This window comes from Bos javanicus, chromosome 25 (genome assembly GCF_032452875.1).
Source record: "Bos javanicus breed banteng chromosome 25, ARS-OSU_banteng_1.0, whole genome shotgun sequence".
Lineage (NCBI taxonomy): Eukaryota > Metazoa > Chordata > Mammalia > Artiodactyla > Bovidae > Bos > Bos javanicus.
The window spans coordinates 9452573-9471941 of NC_083892.1; the positions used below are offsets into that span (position 1 = coordinate 9452573).

Consider the following 19369-nt stretch of genomic DNA (forward strand, 5'->3'; position numbering starts at 1 on the left):
CAATGCCATTCTCCCAAATCTTCCCACCCTCTCCCTCTCCCACAAAGTCTTCACCGTCACTCTTACAGCCTTGTGAGGAGGAGTTGGGAGGGGAATGTTAGAGAACAGTAGACACTTTCCTCCCTGCCACCAGGCAAAGAATGAGGCTAAAACCACTGGGTGAAAGGTTGATTGAGAACAAGATATTCACGTGACTTCAACATGTCACCCACAAAGTCCGTATTAATTACAAATGGAAAATGGTACCATTCCCTGGTGTGTTTCTGTTTGAGCACTCAACATCTTTATTAAGTGATCAAGCCCTAATAACACCAATAATGGGACCAACTGGTATCATGCGCTTCCTGCTGTGCTACAACTTCACGTGCATTCTGCTAAAAACTTTAACCTGAATTTAATCAAGGGGATTGGGGGAGTGAGGATGGCAGGCTCCTCCTTAACTTGAAAATAAAAGTGTATATAAGCTAACAGCTTTGCGTCAATCAAATCTCTTGGGTATCAAAATGGCATTGATGTAGGGAAACCCCTTTGTTTCTAGCAGACACGCTGAAGTATTTATGATAGATAACCGAGGCTCAGTTTTAAAAGGAACAGAAAACCTCCCTAAGCACCTGCCACAGGGTTTGCGCGTGCGCAAAGTCCTCTTTCGGAGACTTATATCACGCAGCTGGAGGGTCAGATTGAGCGCCACGAGACGGAAATATGCAACCGCGGTTTCCGGTGAACGCGTAAGCGTCCAGAGCAGCAGAATGGAGGAGGTGCCTCACGGTGAGCGCGCGGAGGGGGCTCGGGTAGGGGGAGCTGAAAGGAGAGGAGCCATTCTAACTGTGATCCTGTCTCCGCGCAGACTGTCCAGGGGCCGACAGTGCTCAGGCAGGTCGAGGGGCCTCATGTCAGGGGTGCCCCAACCAGCGGCTCTGCGCTTCTGGAGCTGGTGCTTCCGCGGACCCGGGTGAGAAAGGGGCAAGGCTTGAATGGGAAGTGAAAAGCGCGATTCCGGAAGAGGCGGGGCGTAGATGGAGTGGGAGGGGTAAGGATGAGTGACAGGGTCGGGGCCCAGAGGGGGCGGGCGTGAGGAACGCCTGCAGATAAGGGGCGGGGCTTGAGGAATGAGTGACAGAAGCGGAGCCCGGAGGGGAAGAACGTGGAAAAAATCGGCGGGGTCGGGGCGGAGCCTGAATCCGTGACTGGCGTGGAGTCCATAGGGGTCTCGGGAGGGGCGGGGCAGGGGTGAAAGTGGGCAGGGTGAGGGGGTGGGACGAAAAGTTTGAGTGACAGCAAGTGGAATTGGTCGGAAGGAGGGCGGCGCCAGCCTGAATAGGATATAAACTTTGAAGTCAGGGAGCCTGGGCTTAGATCCTAGCTCTGCCAGCTGGTTTTTTTTTGGACAAAATTTCCTTTCTTTTTGAGGAGCTCTTCTCCCATGAATTCAACATAAGTATGAATTAATCACTTGCAGGCACAGTGTTCTGTGCTGGGTACACAGCTGTGATTGAGACAGATGAGGTCATCTGTCTTATTTTTAAGCTTTAACCTCTCTGATCCTCCGTTTCCACAGCAAACTGGCGAAAAACAGTTACAGTGTTTTAAGGCTTTGAACTAGGAGGAAATACTGAAGACATAGTATTACAAATGTGTAATAATGATGGTTATCATGACAGGTACTAAGTGCCTGCAGTATTTGTCAGCATCTCACTCCCAGCCCTCCTGACATTCAGGGCTGGATAATTCTTTGTTGTGAGTGTGTCTCTGCCCTGAACATAGTAGGACATTTAGCAGCATTCCTGGCCTCTACCCGCTACATGTGGGCAGCACTCCTTCCCATGGCAACCAAAAATACCCCAAGACGCTGCCAAATGCGTCCTGGTGGGGTTTGCCCCCAGGTTGGGAATCACTACTGCATTCAGAGCTGTGTTCTGGACCTGGGAATATAGTATGAACACTGCTGAGTTCCCTGCTTCATGGGCTTTATATTCTAGTAGAGAAGGAAATGGCAACCCACTCCAGTGTTCTTGCCTGGAGAATCCCAGGGACGGGGGAGCCTGGTGGGCTGCCGTCTCTGGGGTCACACAGAGTCGGACACGACTGAAGTGACTGAGCAGCAGCAGCAGCAGAGGAGACAAATGAGTAAACCAAGAAGTAAGGAACTCTCATATGTGCTAGTAGCCGTGTGGGTTTGTTTTGGGGGCTTTTTTGGATTTTTTGTAGCTCTTATTACTACCATTGGTGAGGTGCTGTTTCACTCACGATCCCTTGAAGTAGTCGAGCACTTACCTCCTTCCAGCCCATCAGAAGAGCGACATTCCAAGAAAGACAAATATCACATGATATTGTTTATATGTAGAATCTAAAAGAGTGGTACAAATGAACTTATATACAAGACAGAAATAGTGTCACAGATGTAGAAAACAAACTTATGGTACTGGGGCGGGGCAGGGGGGTGATAAATTGGGAGATTGAGATTGACATATACACACCACTATATATAAAATAGGTAACTAATAAGGTCCTGCCGTATAGTACAGGAAACTGAGCAGTACTCTGTAATGACCTATATGGGAAAAGAATCTTAAAGAAAAGTAGATATATGTACAGATATAACTGACTCACTTTACCGCAGAAACTAACATAACATTGTAAATCAACTCTACTGCAGTAAAAACTTAAAAACTGAAAGACTGAGTCAGGAGTTTGGTCACCTGACTTGCTTTCTTTGCAGCCATAGAGGAAATCAAAGAAAAAATGAAGACCGTGAAACACAAGATCTTGGTGTTGTCTGGGAAAGGCGGCGTTGGGAAAAGCACATTTAGCGCCCACCTGGCCCACGGCCTAGCAGAGGATGAAAACACGCAGGTGGGACCTTGGGGAAAACTGGGAGAGGCTCCTTCCTTTCTCAGGGCTCATGATGGCTGGCAGGGGGCTGACTCTTAGCAACAGCTGAATTGGCCTCTTTGGAATTTATATCCCTGCAGAGGGAACAAGGAAATGCAAGGGAGTTGAGCAATGAAATGAATATTTCATTGGATTCTCTAGCCATGAACATGGATACCAGGTGTACATTTTTCTAGTCTTGCTGATTATTTATTATGTTCAGTTCAAGCTTCTTGCTCTTTATGGGTCTTTATGAAACCCCTTTTCTGTCTTTTCTAGCCAGGGGTCTGCCAACAAGAGCCTGTCTTCTTATGGCCTGTGAGCTTTGGTGGTTTTTACGTTTATAAATGGTTGTTTTTACAATGTTACATTAGAACCTACATATCATCCTGGATTTTGCCCACAAAGCCTAAAACACTTTCCATTTGGCCCTTGAAGAAAACATTTGCTGACCCCTGACCTAGGCCATTCACTCACACCCACGTACACAGGGGACAGGAAAATTCAGATTCCCCGGGGCTGCTCTCAGAATTTCAGCTTGAATAAGAGGTATGAGAGGGAGAGGAAGAGAAAATTTTTTACCAAAAAGGTCAACTGGAAATTTGCAGTCCCTGTGATATTAAAAAAAAAGAAAATACAGGTTATTCATTGGGCCTCATACAGTTTTGCTTTGATCATAGAACATGACCCCAGTATTCACTTTGATCACTTCATGGCAAATAGATGGGGAAACAGTGTCAGACTTTATTTTTGGGGGCTCCAAAATCACTGCAGATGGTGATTGCAGCCATGAAATTAAAAGAAGCTTACTCCTTGGAAGGAAAGTTATGACCAACCTAGACTGCATATTAAAAAGCAGAGACATTACTTTGCCAACAAAGGTCCGTCTAGTCAAGGCTATGGTTTTTCCAGTGGTCATGTATGGATGTGAGAGTTGGACTGTGAAGAAAGCTGAGCACCGAAGAACTGATGCTTTTAAACTGTGGTGTTGGAGAAGATTCTTGAGAGTCCCTTGGACTGCAAGGAGATCCAACCAGTCCATTCTAAAGGAGATCAGTCCTGGGTGTTCATCGGAGGGACTGATGCTGAAGCGGAAGCTCCAATACTTTGGCCACCTCATGCGAAGAATTGACTCATTGGAAAAGACCCTGATGCTGGGAGGGATCGGGGCCAGGAGGAGAAGGGGATGACAGAGGATGAAATGCCTGGATGGCATCACCGACTGAATGGACATGAGTTTAAGGAAAACCCTGGAGTTGGTGATGGACAGGGAGGCCTGGCATGCTGTGAATCATGGGGTCGCAAAGAGTCGGACACGACTGAGCTACTGAACTGAACTGATGGTGTTATACCTGATGAAACCATAAATACTCTTTGTTTTTTTTTTTTAAACACAGAATGCATTCCACCTTTTTGGTTTTGCCAAAACTCTGCATAGATTGCCAACTGTTTTTCCACTAGAGGACTGTTTGGGGCCTTGCAGGGGTATTCGGTATAACATAGAAACAGTTTTATTATGTTCATGTTGAAAGCCGTTCCAGACCATTTTCAGTTCTTTCCACTGCCTTGGTGTGTGCCTTCTTGCATACACTGATGAGTTTTTGAAAATTAGTTTTCTCTTTTTGCATTTTGAATGTTGAAATTTACTTTATATGTATAAAGGCTAACTTTTCACACTTGTCTTATAACTGACTAATGGCTTTTCCCTTTTATGTGGCTTTTTTATTAAGATAGTACTAGCAGGGACTGTAGAGTACTTTTAATTTAATATTGACATTTCAAAACTGCGCTATATTGCCAGTTATTTTTTTAAAACTAAAAACTGGATAAATGCCAGTACTTTCTACTTGTGTGAGATAAACCATTCTATTCCAGTATGAAATAGCATCCTAAGTTCTTAATAAAATAACGGCTAAATTTCCTGCATGAAAAAAACCCAGTAAAGGCAGCTACCGTGGGCAGGGGAATGAAGCCCACCATTCCAGCCTGCCCTCAGTGTGTGTACACACACACAGATACACAAATGCACAATGACCTCTTAGACACCTCACCGAGGACTCCAGGAATATATATATTTTTAAAATCATTGGGTTAAAAAAGAGTTGACTTTGGAGGTCAGCAAACTTTTTATATAAAGCGCCAGATGGTAATTATTTTAGGTTTTGTAGGTTATACAGTTTCTGTAGCAACTCTCAGTTCTGCCCCTTTAACACAAAAGCAGCCTGTGACTGTGGCTGTGTTCTAATAAAACTTTGAATTTCATAATTTTCACATGTCATGAAATAAAAATATTCTTTTTATTTTTTTCCCCTACTCTAAAAACATAATAGCCATTCTTAGCTGTGGTCTGTACAAAAATAGGTGGCATTCTGGGTTTGGCCCCCGGGTTGCAGCTCGCCAGCCCCTGGTTTGGTGCTTTGGTTTGTAGCCCAGCTGCGCCGGTGCTGGCTGGAGAAGAACTTTGTTGCAGGAGGACTGAAATGCTGGGGAGGCCGTGGCCTTCTGGAGACCTTGCTGAGGTGGAACTAGGGGGTCTGGAAAGCTTGGTGTTTCTCTCATTGACTGTGGCTCTGAATTCCGCTTGTAACTCATTTCTCTTCTGATCGTTTTATGATGTGTGGAGCCACTCCCATTGGCCTGCCTGACGAATGTGGGCTTCTCTGAAGTCTGGTTTCTGTTACCTAAGGTGTGCTCGAGGGATCTGGTGAAAGGGAGAAGGGACTGCCTGGAGCCAGCTGGGCAGCAGGTTGGAGAAGGCGTCCTTTGGGCTCTGATGGCAGCTGGTGGAAGGTGGAGGGAGGAGGTATAGGCAGAGGCGCAGAGCCAGAACCGCCGGAGCAGACTGGACAGGCGGGCAGGGCAGGGCCGCTGCTGCTGCTGCTACAGTGGAGGAGCCGAGAATGGGGCTGGGCCAGCCCAGGAGGTTTTAACGCCCAACGAGGACATTCCCGTGGGAAAGAGGCATGGTCTGAATGTTATTACACCAGCAGTCGAGTGTTGTCAGAGGGTGATGGTGAACCAGCAAGAAACATTGGTCTTGTCTCCATGAGGGGCCACAAGGTCACGGCTAGTGCGGTGGCTGAAACCAGTGGCAGGAAATGAGAGCAAAGCTGGGGAGATGGAGTAGCAGGGTGTCTAACTGCTGGAGAAGAGGGAGGGTCCGAAGTCTAGCTGAACCTGTGGGGCCAGAGTGGGGCGAGGTCTAGTGTGGTGGCCAAGAACACAGGCTCTAGAGTCGGTCTGCCCACCATCACCTCCCAGCACTGCCCACACCACTGCTGTAACCATGGGCAGGTTATCAGACTCTCTGCCTCAGTGTTCTCATCTGTAAAATGGGACTCAGTCCTGAGTGAGGTGATACCTGTAGCTGTAAAATGCTTAACACGACACTAGATGCATAGGAAGTGCTCAGTCAGTGTCCCTGATAGTCATCATCATTATTTCTTCATTCCACTCCCTGGAGTATGGAGGGGGTGAAGACCACCACGGGAATGAGTGCACGGGATATCTTTCCTGCATCTTTCACTCAAGATACCCCTTCTGTTGGGGGTGGAGGGGATGTATTAATAATTCCTTAATAGGAAACGGGTTAAACTGTTCCCAAAAGAGAGTGAGACATTCTAGACCGAGAGGCTAGAAACTCAAGAGCCTTGACAGAAGTCTCCCATTAGGGCTGTAGGGATGGTGTAATTGCCCAGGTCCTCAGGCTCTGATGTAAAATCTCTGGACCATTAAACACACACCAGCCTGAAGCCTCAAGAATGGTCTTTAGGATGAGTTCTGTTGCATTCTTCTTGAGGTCCAGCAGAGGGCGCAGGAGGCAGATGGTGATCCAGTGTATGAACCCCTTTGCTGACCCCGGTGTGAGGTCATGTGAGGATCACAGGAGGTGATCATAAGGGATTGTTGAGAGAATGGAAGAGGGAAGCAAGAAACGAATTTGGGACAAGTTAAAAAGTTACCCAGAGGTGCTGCACTTTGGATCTAAGACATAAGAGCTTTCAGGATGAATAGCTCTGCTCTTTAGAGAGTTTCTGAGAGCTGTGTCAGACCTTTTCACGTATCACATGAGGAAAGCGGGGCATTTGGGGTGGAAAGAGTCCTCCTGGGCCGGACATGTCACTAGCAAAGAACTTCTGTGTGTTTCCTTATTCTTACTTTCTCCTTTAGAAGTTGAACCTACGCCACTGTTAACCTTCAGCATCACAGGAAAACAGGGCTTGATCAGAACTCAGCTGGAGGGTCCACTCCGGCCCTCCTAGCCAGGCCCCCGGATCCGTGGGAAGAACCCTGGTATTGGAGTCCAGAGACCTTGGTTTAAGTCCCAGCTCTCTTCCTTGCTTGTTGAACAAGTCTCTGGGCATCTCTGAACTGCAGTTTCTTCTTCGGGAAAGCAGAGTTATAATGATCACACACACACACACACCCCAGACTGAGCCGCAGTTTCTTCTTTGGTAAAGCAGTTATAATGATCTCACACACACACACACACACACCCCAGGACACACACACACATACACACAACCGAGGACACACACACACACACACAAAACCCAGGACACACACATGCCCCAGGATACACACACACACACAACCCAGGACACACACACACACACGCCCCAGGATACACACACACACACCCCCCCCAGGATACACACATACACACACCCCAGGATACACACATACACACAACCCAGGACACACACACACACAACCCAGGACACACACACACACACACGCCCCAGGATACACACACACACACACCCCAGGACACACACACACACGCCCCAGGATACACACACACACACCCCCCAGGATACACACACACACGCCCCAGGATACACACACACACACAACCCAGGACACACACACACACAACCCAGGACACACACACACACACACGCCCCAGGATACACACACACACGCCCCAGGATACACACACACACACCCCCCAGGATACACACACACACGCCCCAGGATACACACACACACACCCCCCAGGATACACACACACACACACCCCCCAGGATACACACACGCCCCAGGATACATACACACACACACCCCAGGATACACACACACACACACCCCCAGGACACACACACACACACCACCCCCCCCACAGGATGTGGTAAAGACCAGGTAAACAGCAGCTGGACCTGAATCTGTGAACAACCTGACATCCTGGTTCATAAGCTCACCTTGAAAATAGGCCATATTGAGGGTGGCAGGGGTTGGGGGGAGCATGGGGGTGTTGATGTACTTTGCACTTGTTGGGTGTCTTGACTGTGTCTCCAAGGCCCGGAAGTGAATGTTGTAACTCTGAGACTCCACTCAGTCCATGTTCCACCCGGTTTCTCTGTGTCTTCTCCCCTCCCTTCTTTTGCTTGAACCCCGTCCCCTCCCGATCGTGCACACCCAGAGGATTGGACCTGCGTTGTGTCACTGCCCTGGTCTCTTCTCGTTCCCCAGGTTGCTCTTCTAGACATCGATATATGCGGGCCGTCAATTCCCAAGATCATGGGATTGGAAGGAGAACAGGTAAGAGCAAAATTTAAAAAACGCCGGGAAATATTTTCTTACAATGAACCTGAGCCCTGAGCTGTGCACCCTAAGCCAGGGGGTCAGCGGAGCACGTGCATTTTTACCTGGATGTGACCACATCAGGGAGGGTTCAATCAAGGGTCTACTTTTAACAACAGCTGTGAGTTTGGGGGGGTGTTGGCGGGGGCAACCCATCTGTAAGTTCATCCAAGCCATCTGAGAAGTGTTCATTTCGATGCCGTCTTAGAGGGGAAGGGAAAGAGCAAGTCAAATGCAGAAGTCAGACACGAAAACTTGGTCCTGGCTGGGAAAGCTTGAGCAGGGCTGGCGAGGGCTCCGTAGGCTGGAAGCAAGGGAATCTTTCTGCTCCTGTGGTCACTGGGGAAGTGAGGGGAAGTGAGACTGCGAGGCAGGCGGGTGACGTGGGATTGGGGGACGGGGGGCAGCCAAACTAGGTGCCACCGCCTCCTCCCACCCTGGTGCGCAGAGCCGGCCAGGAAGGGGCTCCCCAGGGGGTTGCGTTTTGAAGCCAGCCTGGAGGACCAGCCTTGTCCGGGGCTGTCGGGATGGGTTCGTTCTTTATGAAGCACTGGGTGCTGCCGTTCAGAGGTGAACGAGGCAGATAACTGCCCTCATGGGAAGGACGGGTGACAATAGGAATCTATGTGAAGCGAGGGGATGGGACAGATGGCAGGGAGGGGGCCCGGGGAGCTGCTCTCTGAGAGGAGGTGGTCAAGGGCACCCTGCTCAGAGAGCCAGGAGGAAGGCATGCTGGGCTGGGGGACTGTCCTCGTACCCAATAGCCTGTGGGGCCAGGCAGAGTGGCCCTCAGGGTGGCAGAGAGTAGCCCAGGCAGACGGGGCCAGCCCCTGGGGACTCTGCTCAGGGCTTGGCACTTGCTTCCCATGTGCTGAGAGGCGCTGATGCCATGTGGGGTCAAGGCAGAGCAGCGGGACCATGGCTCTGACCGCGTACCCGCGGGCAGCAGGCTCTGGAGCGTGGGTCTCCCTTCATCGTCAGTCACACACACGTGCTACCCACTGAGCCGGCGCACAAGTCATTTATAAAAACTGAACATTGTAAATGGTGAGAAATTCCACCCTTTTCTTCTCCTGTGCTGTTGGATCATTGGGTTTACCCCCTCTTTCAAGACCAGTGACTTACAGAATGATTATTAATAGGAATTAATGGGTTTTTTTTTTTTTTTTGAAGTATGACTTCGAAGCCAGTGACAAAGAGTCACATATTACCTGAATTGCATTTCTGTCAAATGTTGGGGACAGGCACCTCTGTAGACACAGTAGATCCATGGTGACCTAGGAGTGGGGGGAAGCGTGGTGGTTGGGGGTGACACTTGAGGGGTGCAGGGTATCTTCTTAGAGTAAACAGAATGTTCTGACGTTGATTGTGGTGATGGATGTGCAATTCTGTGACTATTCCTGAAGCCATTTAAGTGTACACTTTAACTGGGTGAACTGTGTGGTATGTGAATTATATCTGAGTCAACTGTTTACAAAAGTAAGATGTCACCAGGAAAAATGGGCCTTCTCTTTTGGCTCCAGCGTTGCCTGAAACAAATTCTAAGACTGATGTGCAGTTAGAAATTGCATAAGTTCCAGTTTCATAGAGAAGCGTCGGAGTGGACCTCAACCCTGGCAATTTGTTGTTGCTTAGTCGCTAAGTCGTATCCAACTGTTCTTTGACCCCAGGGACTAAGGCCTGCCAGGTTTCTCTGTCCGTAGGATTCTCCAGGCAAGAATACTGGAGTGGGTTGCTATTTTCTTCTCCAGGGGATCTTCCCAACCCAGGGATGGAAGCTGAGTCTCTTGCCTTGGCAGGTGGATTCTTTACCACTCAACAACCAGGGAAGCCCTCACCCTGGCAGTTAGTGACACCTAACTGGAAAGCATCTGGGTCTTGAAATAGCCCCAGCTTCCCACCGACACCCCTTTTCCAGGCCTTGTCCCCTGGGGCAGCAGCTCAGACCACCAGCGGGAGGGTTCCGTGACCGCTGCGTCACTCAGGGGCGTCCCTCCACTCAGTTACCTGCATCTTCGCAGCAACCCCCAACCGGTTTCTGTCATGCTTTTAAAATCCCCCAGATCATACTGGACTCTGATGAACGTCGGTTCCCTGACGCGATATTTAAGCAGAGGGGAAAGCGTATGCACCCTATCATCTGTATCTCTGGCTTCCCAGGTGGTACTAGTGGTAAAGAACCCGCCTGCCAATGCAGGAGACACAAGAGACACAGGTTCCATCCCTGGGTTGGGAAGGTCCCCTGGAGGAGGGCACAGCAACCCACCCACTACAGTATTCTTGCCTGGAAAATCCCATGGACAGAGGAGCCTGGTGGGCTGCAGCCCATAGGGTTGCGAAGAGTCGGACACGACTGAGCAACTGAGCATGCACCTGTATCGCCTAACCCTGACCCCCTGGTATTCACTGCCTGTTAAGAATTCAGTGGCAGCCTTTAAGACAACGAATCGTAATTTATAAAACTGCCCTCTGACTGCATAAACTTTGCGTGTAAAGCATGACCAGGGTGTGTAATTTCTCACAAATGAGACAGGCTCCTGTTCCCGCAGGTTCACCAGAGCGGCTCGGGCTGGTCTCCAGTGGTGAGTGCCCACCCCAGGCCTTCCCTTCAGGGTTGTGTATACATAAGGGATAGTGGTGGGCAGTCAATCGGTGGCTATTTCTCAGTCAACGGGTAGTCACTGAGGCACTTTCCTGGGCCTGGGGGATCCAGTTACGACCAGAGATTGGCTCAGAGTAGCTCTTTCCAGTTTGTGGGCCAAACAGTTGCCACCATTGTAGATGGAAAGTAGTGATATGCAAATGAATGACTGTGGCCCTTTTCCAATAAAACTTTATGTATGAAACCAGAAGCGGGGCCAGCCAGATTAAAACAGCACGTTTGCTGTTGTTTAGTCGCTCTGTCATGCCCGCCTCTTTGCGACCTCATGGACTGCAGCACACCAGGCTTCCCTGTCCTTCACTGTCTCCCAAGTTTGCTCAAGCTCATGTCCACTGAGTCATGATGCATCCAGCCATCTCATCCTCTGTGACCTCCTTCAGAGGAGACAGTATTTGTTTATTTCAGCTGAGTTCATTGTCATTGCCACCTAGGGCCGTATGGTGATTCTTTCAATCCCCCCAAATATGGTAACCTTTTTTTTTAATGATTTTTTTGGGGGTGGGAGAGATTTAAGGATTCAAAAAGTGAATATATACTCACATCACATAGTAACTTTGCCCCCTCAATTTCTTCCGCCCGCGCTCAGACACAAGACATAGGGAAGTGCCTGGCACTGTGGTTTGAAGTAAAATGTCTCTTGCATCATCCTTTCCAGTTCCTGGAAGACAACTTGGGGGTGATGTCGGTGGGTTTCTTACTCAGCAGCCCCGACGATGCTGTCATCTGGAGGGGACCAAAGAAAAATGGTTTGTCACTCTGCTTTCTGTCTCTCATCACGTCCTTCCAGGGGCAGAAGCAAATCCCATCCCATCAGGATGGCCTGTGTCCCTGGTGGCCTCTTTCTTCACTGGTTGAAGAGAGCCCATAGAAATTCCAATTTTATGTAATAAATGTAATGTTACAAATTTTCATGTCTCTGATGGGTTTTTCTCTCCTGAAAACCCACCTAATCCTGAAATGATCCCTCTGGTGGTTTGTGCTCTTGTCAGAGAGAAGAGGATATGGGGTGAAGTCAGTATCAGTTTGATAGGGTGTCCAGGCTGCCGGTACGGAAGTGCCAACCTGGGCAAGGCTCCTCAGCCTCTGTGCTGTGATGTTCCGAGCCAGACAATCCCTTGTTGGGGAAGTTGGGGGTGGACGGTCCTCCACATCACAGGGTGTTAGCAGTTCCCTGGCCACCCTGGAGGCGAGTAGAGGACCCTCCCTAGTTTTGGACAAGCCCCCAGGCACTGCCAGACCCCACCGACGGAGCGCATAGACGAGCTGTGCGTAAGGGTCAGGAGCTGTGCTTTTGTAGGGTCAGAGGACAGGAGCCAGTGTGCATCACCGCGGCCTCCCCCACAGGCATGATCAAGCAGTTCCTCCGAGATGTGGACTGGGGCGAGGTGGACTACCTCATCGTGGACACCCCGCCCGGGACTTCAGACGAACACCTCTCAGTGGTGCAGTACCTGGCCGCGGCGCACATCGACGGGGTGGTTATCATCACCACACCGCAGGTGAGCGAGGGCTGGGCGGAGCGGGGTCCACATTGCAGCGCACTGAGGGGGCTCTTTTCTCCCACTGCCCAAGGCCCTGGGCTCCCCAACACCCTGGCTGGGATCCGCAGAAACCTTATGTTTGTCTTCAGTTCAGCCGTTGTCGGTGGACAGGGAGGCATGAGGTGGCTGGTTTGGGGGCTGGCTAGAGCAGGGGTGGAGGGGGGCCTGGCTCGAGGATGGCGGTGGAGAGAAGACGGATGCTTCATTAGAAATGTTTCCTGATGGATATTTAACAGAGCTGGGCGACCAGCCCTGCACTTTTAGACCCTTAGACCAGCCGTGCTCTCGAGAGCAAGTCCCAAAGAAGTGACCTCAGGGACAGTGGAACTGGGACGTCCACCCCGATGGCAGGTGCTGACAGCGGGCAAGGCTTCCCGTGTGGGGACTGTGTGCTTTCTGTGAGCCTAAAACCACTCTAAAAATGGTCAAAAGCAACAGCAGCAATCGAGTTGACACAAGAGTGGCCTCACCAATACCACATTTACTGTGAAAGGAAACAGAGCCCCCCTTAGGTTCAGGAGGAGGGCAGTGGCCATTCCGGAAGCGGTGAGGATGCACCGTGTGTGCTTCTGTGTCTGTCACTTCTCCAGAAAACGGGACTTCACGCTGGGCACACCCACTCCCTCGGAGCCTTGCACATGCAGCAGCTGGCTTTCTTTGGGGGTCATTTTTGAGGAAGCAGGGCTTTTAGAGGACACTAGGGAGAGAACCAGAGGCACCCTACGGAGATGCTTAGTACCAGCGGGTTTACTTTCTAGCCAAGCCCTTTTGTCTGCACCCCAGCCTCCAAGGGCTCAAGAGGCAAACGTGGGCCTCAGGAGAATAGACTCAAAGCCTGGGTCCACTGGGGGCGCACGACTGTTAGAGCTGTGCTTGATAGCACACAACACTTGGACATGTGTCTGCAATAAAATTACAGATGGATTGGGGAGGGTACTAAGCTCTGATTACCCACGCTCCTCTCGCTGTAAGGCACATAGGGTCCAGAAGTGAATTCGCAGGGCTCCAAACCAGGTAATATTCCTTATTTTCTTTTGGTCCATAAAGTTGTGGTCATGATAACCAAGGTCAGAGGCTAGCAGACTTTTTCTGTTAAGGGCCAGAGGGGAACTATCTCAGGCTTTCGGATCACAGGGTCTCTGTCCCAGCTCCCCAGTGGTACCATTATGGGATGAAAGTGGCCAGAGGTAATGTGGTGGTCAGGCTGTGCTCCAGAAGAACTCAATCTATGAAAACAGGGCAGCCAGGCGAGCCTGCAGGCTGCCCCTGCCCTGGGCTAAAACAGGGCTCACACTTGGTTGCATGAAACACTCATGGAACGGTTGTTATTCAGTCGCTAAGTCGTGTCTGACTCTCTGCAATTCTGCATTGGCAGGCAGGTTCTTTACCATTGAGCCACCAGGGAAGCCCTTACATACAGAGTCTCTAAAGCTTCACGACAGTGACGCCGTGGCCCTGCAGCCGTCCCTCCACCACGCAATCGTTCCCTCTTTGTGCCCAGACTCTGAAATAACCAGTCTTCTGGAACCTTAACAGGAAGTGTCACTCCAGGATGTCCGGAAAGAGATCAGCTTCTGCCACAAGGTGAAGCTGCCCATCATTGGGGTGGTGGAGAACATGAGCGGCTTCATCTGCCCCAAATGCCAGGTGAGAGCACATTCCCCCCAGGTCCCAGCCTCCACGCTTGGGGAGATGGTGGGTCAGGTGTCTGGGAAACCATTTCTGCTTTCCCCATCATTTGGGAACTGGAATAGTTTAAAAAAAAAACCCTCTGTTGCCGGTTTAATGGAAATTCTTTTCACACTCAGAAGAGCCTTTTTTTATTTAAAGTTTGTTTAAAGTGTGGTCTATTCATACAACTCTGACACAAACTCAGGATTCCTCCCCCTTTCACATTGCCTTTCAGAAAGAGTCTCAGATATTCCCACCAACAACAGGGGGTGCGGAGGCCATGTGCCAGGACCTGAAGATCCCACTGCTTGGCAAAGTGCCTCTGGATCCACGCATAGGTGGGTGCGTCCCTCCCGCATGGGGCCCGTGCGCCCTCCAGCTGAGAGCAGCAGGGAAACACGTGGGCGTGTGGTGAGGGAGCAGGAGGGCCTCGGGGAGGCGGGAAGGGCCCACAAGGGTGGAGGAGAGACTGGTCATGGAGGCACCTGGTGCAGGGGGCGGGAGGAGAGGAAGTCAGCATGGAGAGGGGCCAGGCGGGGGTGACCAGGGGGAGGAGGCGAGGGCATGTATTCGAGTCCTGTTTCACACAGGAATTAGGTCCTGACGTGAAAGTCATCGACAGAATTAGCCTTGAGAACCATGAGGAAGGGCAACCAACCTTGACCTGTCTGCAGGGAAGCCCGGCACAGCCCTCTTGATGCCCGGATGGGTGAGCAGGAGGGCACGTTGCTGGCCTGCCTTCAAGGGTTGTGCACCTCTCTGGGTACCAGAGTCCTTGGGGCCCCCATCTCCACACCACACTCACTCCAGGGCATCAGCTTGCTGCGTGGAGTTGGGGACAGCCATCCCCTCTTTCAGTGACACCCACCACCGACTTTCTTTCCCCACCATAACAGAGTCGGGCTTGCTGCAGTTAGATGTGTCTGTGACGAGGAAGTGGGGCAGTGAGGTTTTGCAGATGAGGCCTAAGGGGGCAAGGGAGACTGTCGGGGAGTTGGTGTGGACAGCTCTGCAGCCAAGCCTCACGGTTTGGACCCCAGCTGTCAGGAAATGAGACCGGGGAGGGGGTTGCTGTGTGTGTTTAGAGGCTGAGGCCGTGGGCCACTTGCACTGGTTGGGAGATGGTTAGGGCCGGACCGAGCCGGGCATCAGCGTGGAGAGGAAGGGACACAGAGAGGGGAAGTGACAGGCTGGAGCAGGTGGGGAGGAGGAGGTGTCCCTGACGTCCATGCTGCCCAGCATGACCCCCCTGGGGAGCTGGGGATGCCACCCAGGGCCAGTGAGCATGGGAGAGCCGGCTCCCTGCTGGCACTGTGTGGAACAGGCAGAGCCTTAGCATGTCAGCTGGTGAGAGGTCAGGAGCAGAGGGGGCCATGTCCATGATGGGGGGATGGCCTAGAGGGGGCCGAGAGCACAGTGTGGAGGAGGCCTGCCCCGAGGAGGGGGGCGTGAAGACCCCAGAGTGCCTGGGAGCCCAGCAGGGGGGCTTCTGGAGCCTCCTCGATGGTGCCCACATCCAGCAGCACCTGTGGTACCTGGTTCCCCCCGGGAAACAACTCTGGCTGCTTTTCCAGCCTTCCCGAGTGTTGTCTTTGCATTGACCAGCGTGTCCCTTGGGGTCGTAGGAGCAGGTACCGCCCCTGGAGGCAGGCTGGCCATGCGAGCATGCAGGGCTAGGTGGGCAGCGGGCCTGAGTGCTCACTCCCGCCAGCTGCAGGCTGTGGCGGCCTCAGTCCTCAGAGGCACTGGTAGGAGAGGTGGCTGGACGGCGGCCTCGGGGCTCAGTGCTGAGCTGCAAGGACACGGTGCCGTCCAGTGGGCACTCCCGTGTGACAGGGCGCACCTCCCCAAACCTCGCCTCCAGTTGAAACCGCACAGCCGGGGGCAGCGAGCGTGGGAAGGGATGGGGGTGAACACTGCCATGGGCTGCGGCAAGGCAGACAGGGCCCAGTGAGGCTGCCAAGGCCCCCAGAACCGCTTTGTTCAGTGAGGGAGCCGCCCCATCACCAGGGAGACTGGAGGCCATGCGCAGCCCCTGTGCAAACATGCAGCGAGGGAGCTGCCAGGCTTTGGTGTCGGGATCCCAGCCCCCTGGGCCCTCACCCCAGGCCTGGACCCCCCACCCCCATCGCCCCTCCACTGGCTCTGGGCTCGGGCAGGTCCTTGCGGGGCTCTGAGCCTCAGGCTCACGTGTTAGGTGGGGATGTGATGGAGCCACCGTGGGGACTGCACGGGTGGATGGCGTACACGAGGGGGGCGGTCTTGGACAGGGCAGGGAGACGGTAGGTTTGTGGTGGTGGGGAGCCAACCAGAGCAAGGTGTGAGGGTTCGGGCAGGTCTCCTGGGGAGGGGAGGACGAGGAGTGAGAGGACACTGGGTGAACATCAGGAGGAAGTGGCCCCACGAGCGTTCTGTGGGACCCGTGACCTCCCAGACCTGGTCTTCGAGCAGGAACTCGGAGGCTTCCCTAGCTGCTTCTACCCGAAGTGTGCAGGCCAGTGCATGGGGCCCCTCTCAGCACCCCCAAACCCTCGGGTGTCCCTGTCTTACCCAGCAACGTGCTGGGGAGACAGTTGATCTGCAGTTGGCCTGGCCAGGGTCCCCCCAGAGGCTGGGGAGCAGCGGTGGGTTGTGGGACCACTGATCCAGCTTCTCTAGCAGGGACGGGGGCTGGGGGGGTGGGGGCAGGGTCTACTCAGGACCAGACAGGAGAGGAGCTCCCCCCGGCCCAGGACCCCCCATGCCCACCTGGATGGGTTGATGCCAAGGTGCAGTGACCTTCAAGATACAGTTACAGAGGGAGAAAGCAATGAGTGGAATATGTGCATCCTCCCAAGCATTTTTTAAAAAAATACTTGAGTGTGTATATGTATGCATACGCCACACTTACTTAATGCATACGCCACACTTACTTATTTCTAGAAAGACAGCTGACACCCCAGTAGCTTCCCTTGAACTCATTCTTCACGGTGTAACCTTCTGTCCTCCATACTCTTTCACTCTGAGTCTTCATTATCTTCTTACTGGAGAATGAATCAATCTTTTTTAAATGCAGGTTCCCGGGCCCACCCAGGAGCTGCTAAATCTGTTCTTTATGGGGCCCTGGAACCTGCATTTGCCACACTTCACCCAGAGGGTTCTCAGGCGTGCGCGCGCACACACACACACACACACACACCAGCATTGCCCAGGCACAGGTCAGAGCCATGAGGCAACGCCAGCCCGACTCGCTGCTGGGTGGAGGGGAGGCAGGCGAGGTCCCAGAGACCCTGACGTTCTGTCTCAGCTTTGATCTTCATTACGAGAGAGGTGGGCCCGAGATCTTCGGTGTCACAGGCACAGGTTCAGGTCACCACTGTGTTCTCTTTGTGGGTTTTAATTTTTCCTTTGTTTCTTTAAGGTAAGAGCTGCGACAAAGGACAGTCTTTTTTGGTAGAAGCACCAGATTCACCAGCCACTGTCGCCTACAGAAGTATAATTCAGAGTAAGTGCTTAAGGGGACCTGTGAATCCAGAGGGCCACGGGGCCAGGAAGGGACGCACATGAGCAGAGTGGGCTTGGGAGTGAGAAGATCCCATTCAGGGTCATGAATGGCCATGCCGCCTCCATGGGGACATGGGGGTGGAGGGGTCTGGGATGACCCCCTCAGCCCAGGAAGCCAGGAGTCTGGGAAGATCTTCCAGTCCATCAGTGTTATGAACTAAGTCATAGCTTAAAAGCACGGTGAGGGTGAAGTTTACAGTATAGGAAATATTAATGTTACACCTCAGTAAAACTGTAAAAAGAATTTAAGAAGGGGGAAAAAAAAGCACAGTGAGCCAAACCAGACCCAGATGCAGGCCTGATTCAGTCAATGGGCAGCTGTCAGAGGCCTTGAGGTTGAGGCAGATGTGTTGGTAGTTAAAGCTCCAGGCTTGTGGCTGAGCCCTGCCGGCCTAGTGAAATGGTGTCCAGTGTAAGCAGCAGCATTTCCGGGATCCTTATTCTGGAGAACGGGCCGACAGGAGGCCTCCAGCCATGGCTGTAACCACAGACGGGCAGCCAGCGTACTGGGCTCACTTGCAGAGATTCAGGGCATCAGCTGAGATGGGACTCTGGGGTGAATTAAGCCACCTGGGACTCCGCCCCATTCAGACGCGGGCTCGCCAGCACAGGGTAGGGCCACCGAAAGCCCCCAGTGCTTCTGCGCCTGCCGTCCTGTTTTCCAGGAATCCAGGAGTTCTGTAGTCAGCGTCTGCCAGAAGGAGAGAACCTCGTCGGCTCCTGAGACAGGAGGCTGTGAAAGAACGGAAGCAGCACGACCCATCCCGTCACGCCTGGCCAGCGTGGGGACAGCGCGTGGGTCACAGGCAGAAAGGGACCAGCCCCGGGCATGGCGTGACATCACTTTACAGAGACACTTTAATCATCTAGCATTTGTACACCTTCCCTTTAGAACGTATGTAAAGGGCATTCTTTACAGATGCGTCATTTGAAAAATAAAAACAGCTCCTCAAACCTCTGCCCCGAGGCCTGCTTCTCGTGAAACCCAGCAGCTCGTGGGTCATGGAATTCTCTTCTCTGTCGGAAGCTGTCCCGTCACAGAACATCTCACTTGTGCCTTTGCTGCCTCGGAAAATAAGCCTGAAAAAGAACCAAAGGGATAAAGGGAGGAATGTGTGGTTTCGCTGCAGCGTCGTTCTTGTGGTTTAATCACTAAGTCATGTCCAAGTCTTTGCAGCCCCCATGGGCTGTAGCCCCACCAGGCTCCTCTGTCCATGGAATGCTCCAGGCAAGAACACTGGAGTGGGTTGCCATTTCCTACTCCAGGGAATCTTCCCAACCCAGGGGTCAAACCCAAGTCTCCTGCATTGGCAGGCGGATTCTTTACCATTGAGAGTGTAGCGCAGACCCTACGCTTTTCTCAGAGGAAAAATTCAAATAGCGACAGAGCCTCCCACTGGGGCTTGGGCCGAGCTCAGTGCACAGGATGCAGCCGCACAGTCAAAAACCCGTGAATCACCCGCATGAACAGAACTGGGGGTCAGTGCAGACACCCCAT

At 52.2% G+C, this 19369-nt stretch overlaps 2 protein-coding genes across 4 annotated transcripts in view; one reads left to right on the forward strand and one right to left on the reverse strand.

Moving 5' to 3' along the window:
• Positions 1–660: 660 nt before the first annotated feature.
• Positions 661–18826, forward strand: NUBP1 (NUBP iron-sulfur cluster assembly factor 1, cytosolic). 2 transcript variants are annotated; one of them, XM_061401118.1, is made up of 11 exons: positions 661–768; positions 848–952; positions 2720–2853; positions 8344–8412; positions 11004–11036; positions 11772–11862; positions 12461–12615; positions 14194–14304; positions 14564–14666; positions 17729–17812; positions 18537–18826. In XM_061401118.1, exons 1-11 carry the CDS (start codon positions 750–752, stop codon positions 18593–18595), a joined length of 963 nt encoding a protein of 320 aa, XP_061257102.1. In that variant the 5' UTR covers positions 661–749; the 3' UTR covers positions 18596–18826. The 2 variants fall into 2 exon arrangements, with proteins under 2 accessions (XP_061257102.1, XP_061257103.1); XM_061401119.1 differs by lacking the exon at positions 17729–17812.
• Positions 17685–19369, reverse strand: part of TVP23A (trans-golgi network vesicle protein 23 homolog A) — a 44965-nt gene continuing 43280 nt past the window's right edge. The window contains exon 8 of one of the 2 annotated variants that reach the window (XM_061401122.1): positions 17685–18951. In XM_061401122.1, the coding sequence (XP_061257106.1) occupies positions 18919–18951 (33 nt within the window). In that variant the 3' untranslated portion in view covers positions 17685–18918. The remainder of the gene's footprint in view (positions 18952–19369) is intronic. The other variant, XM_061401121.1, reaches the window with a different exon arrangement.

What these genes read in the sequence shown, in the direction of transcription:
- NUBP1 (XM_061401118.1), top strand. An exon ending in CAGAGGATGAAAACACGCAG is followed by an intron (nt 2,854 to 8,343) that starts GTGGGACCTTGG and finishes CTCGTTCCCCAG; the next exon opens with GTTGCTCTTCTAGACATCGA. An exon ending in TTATCATCACCACACCGCAG is followed by an intron (nt 12,616 to 14,193) that starts GTGAGCGAGGGC and finishes GAACCTTAACAG; the next exon opens with GAAGTGTCACTCCAGGATGT.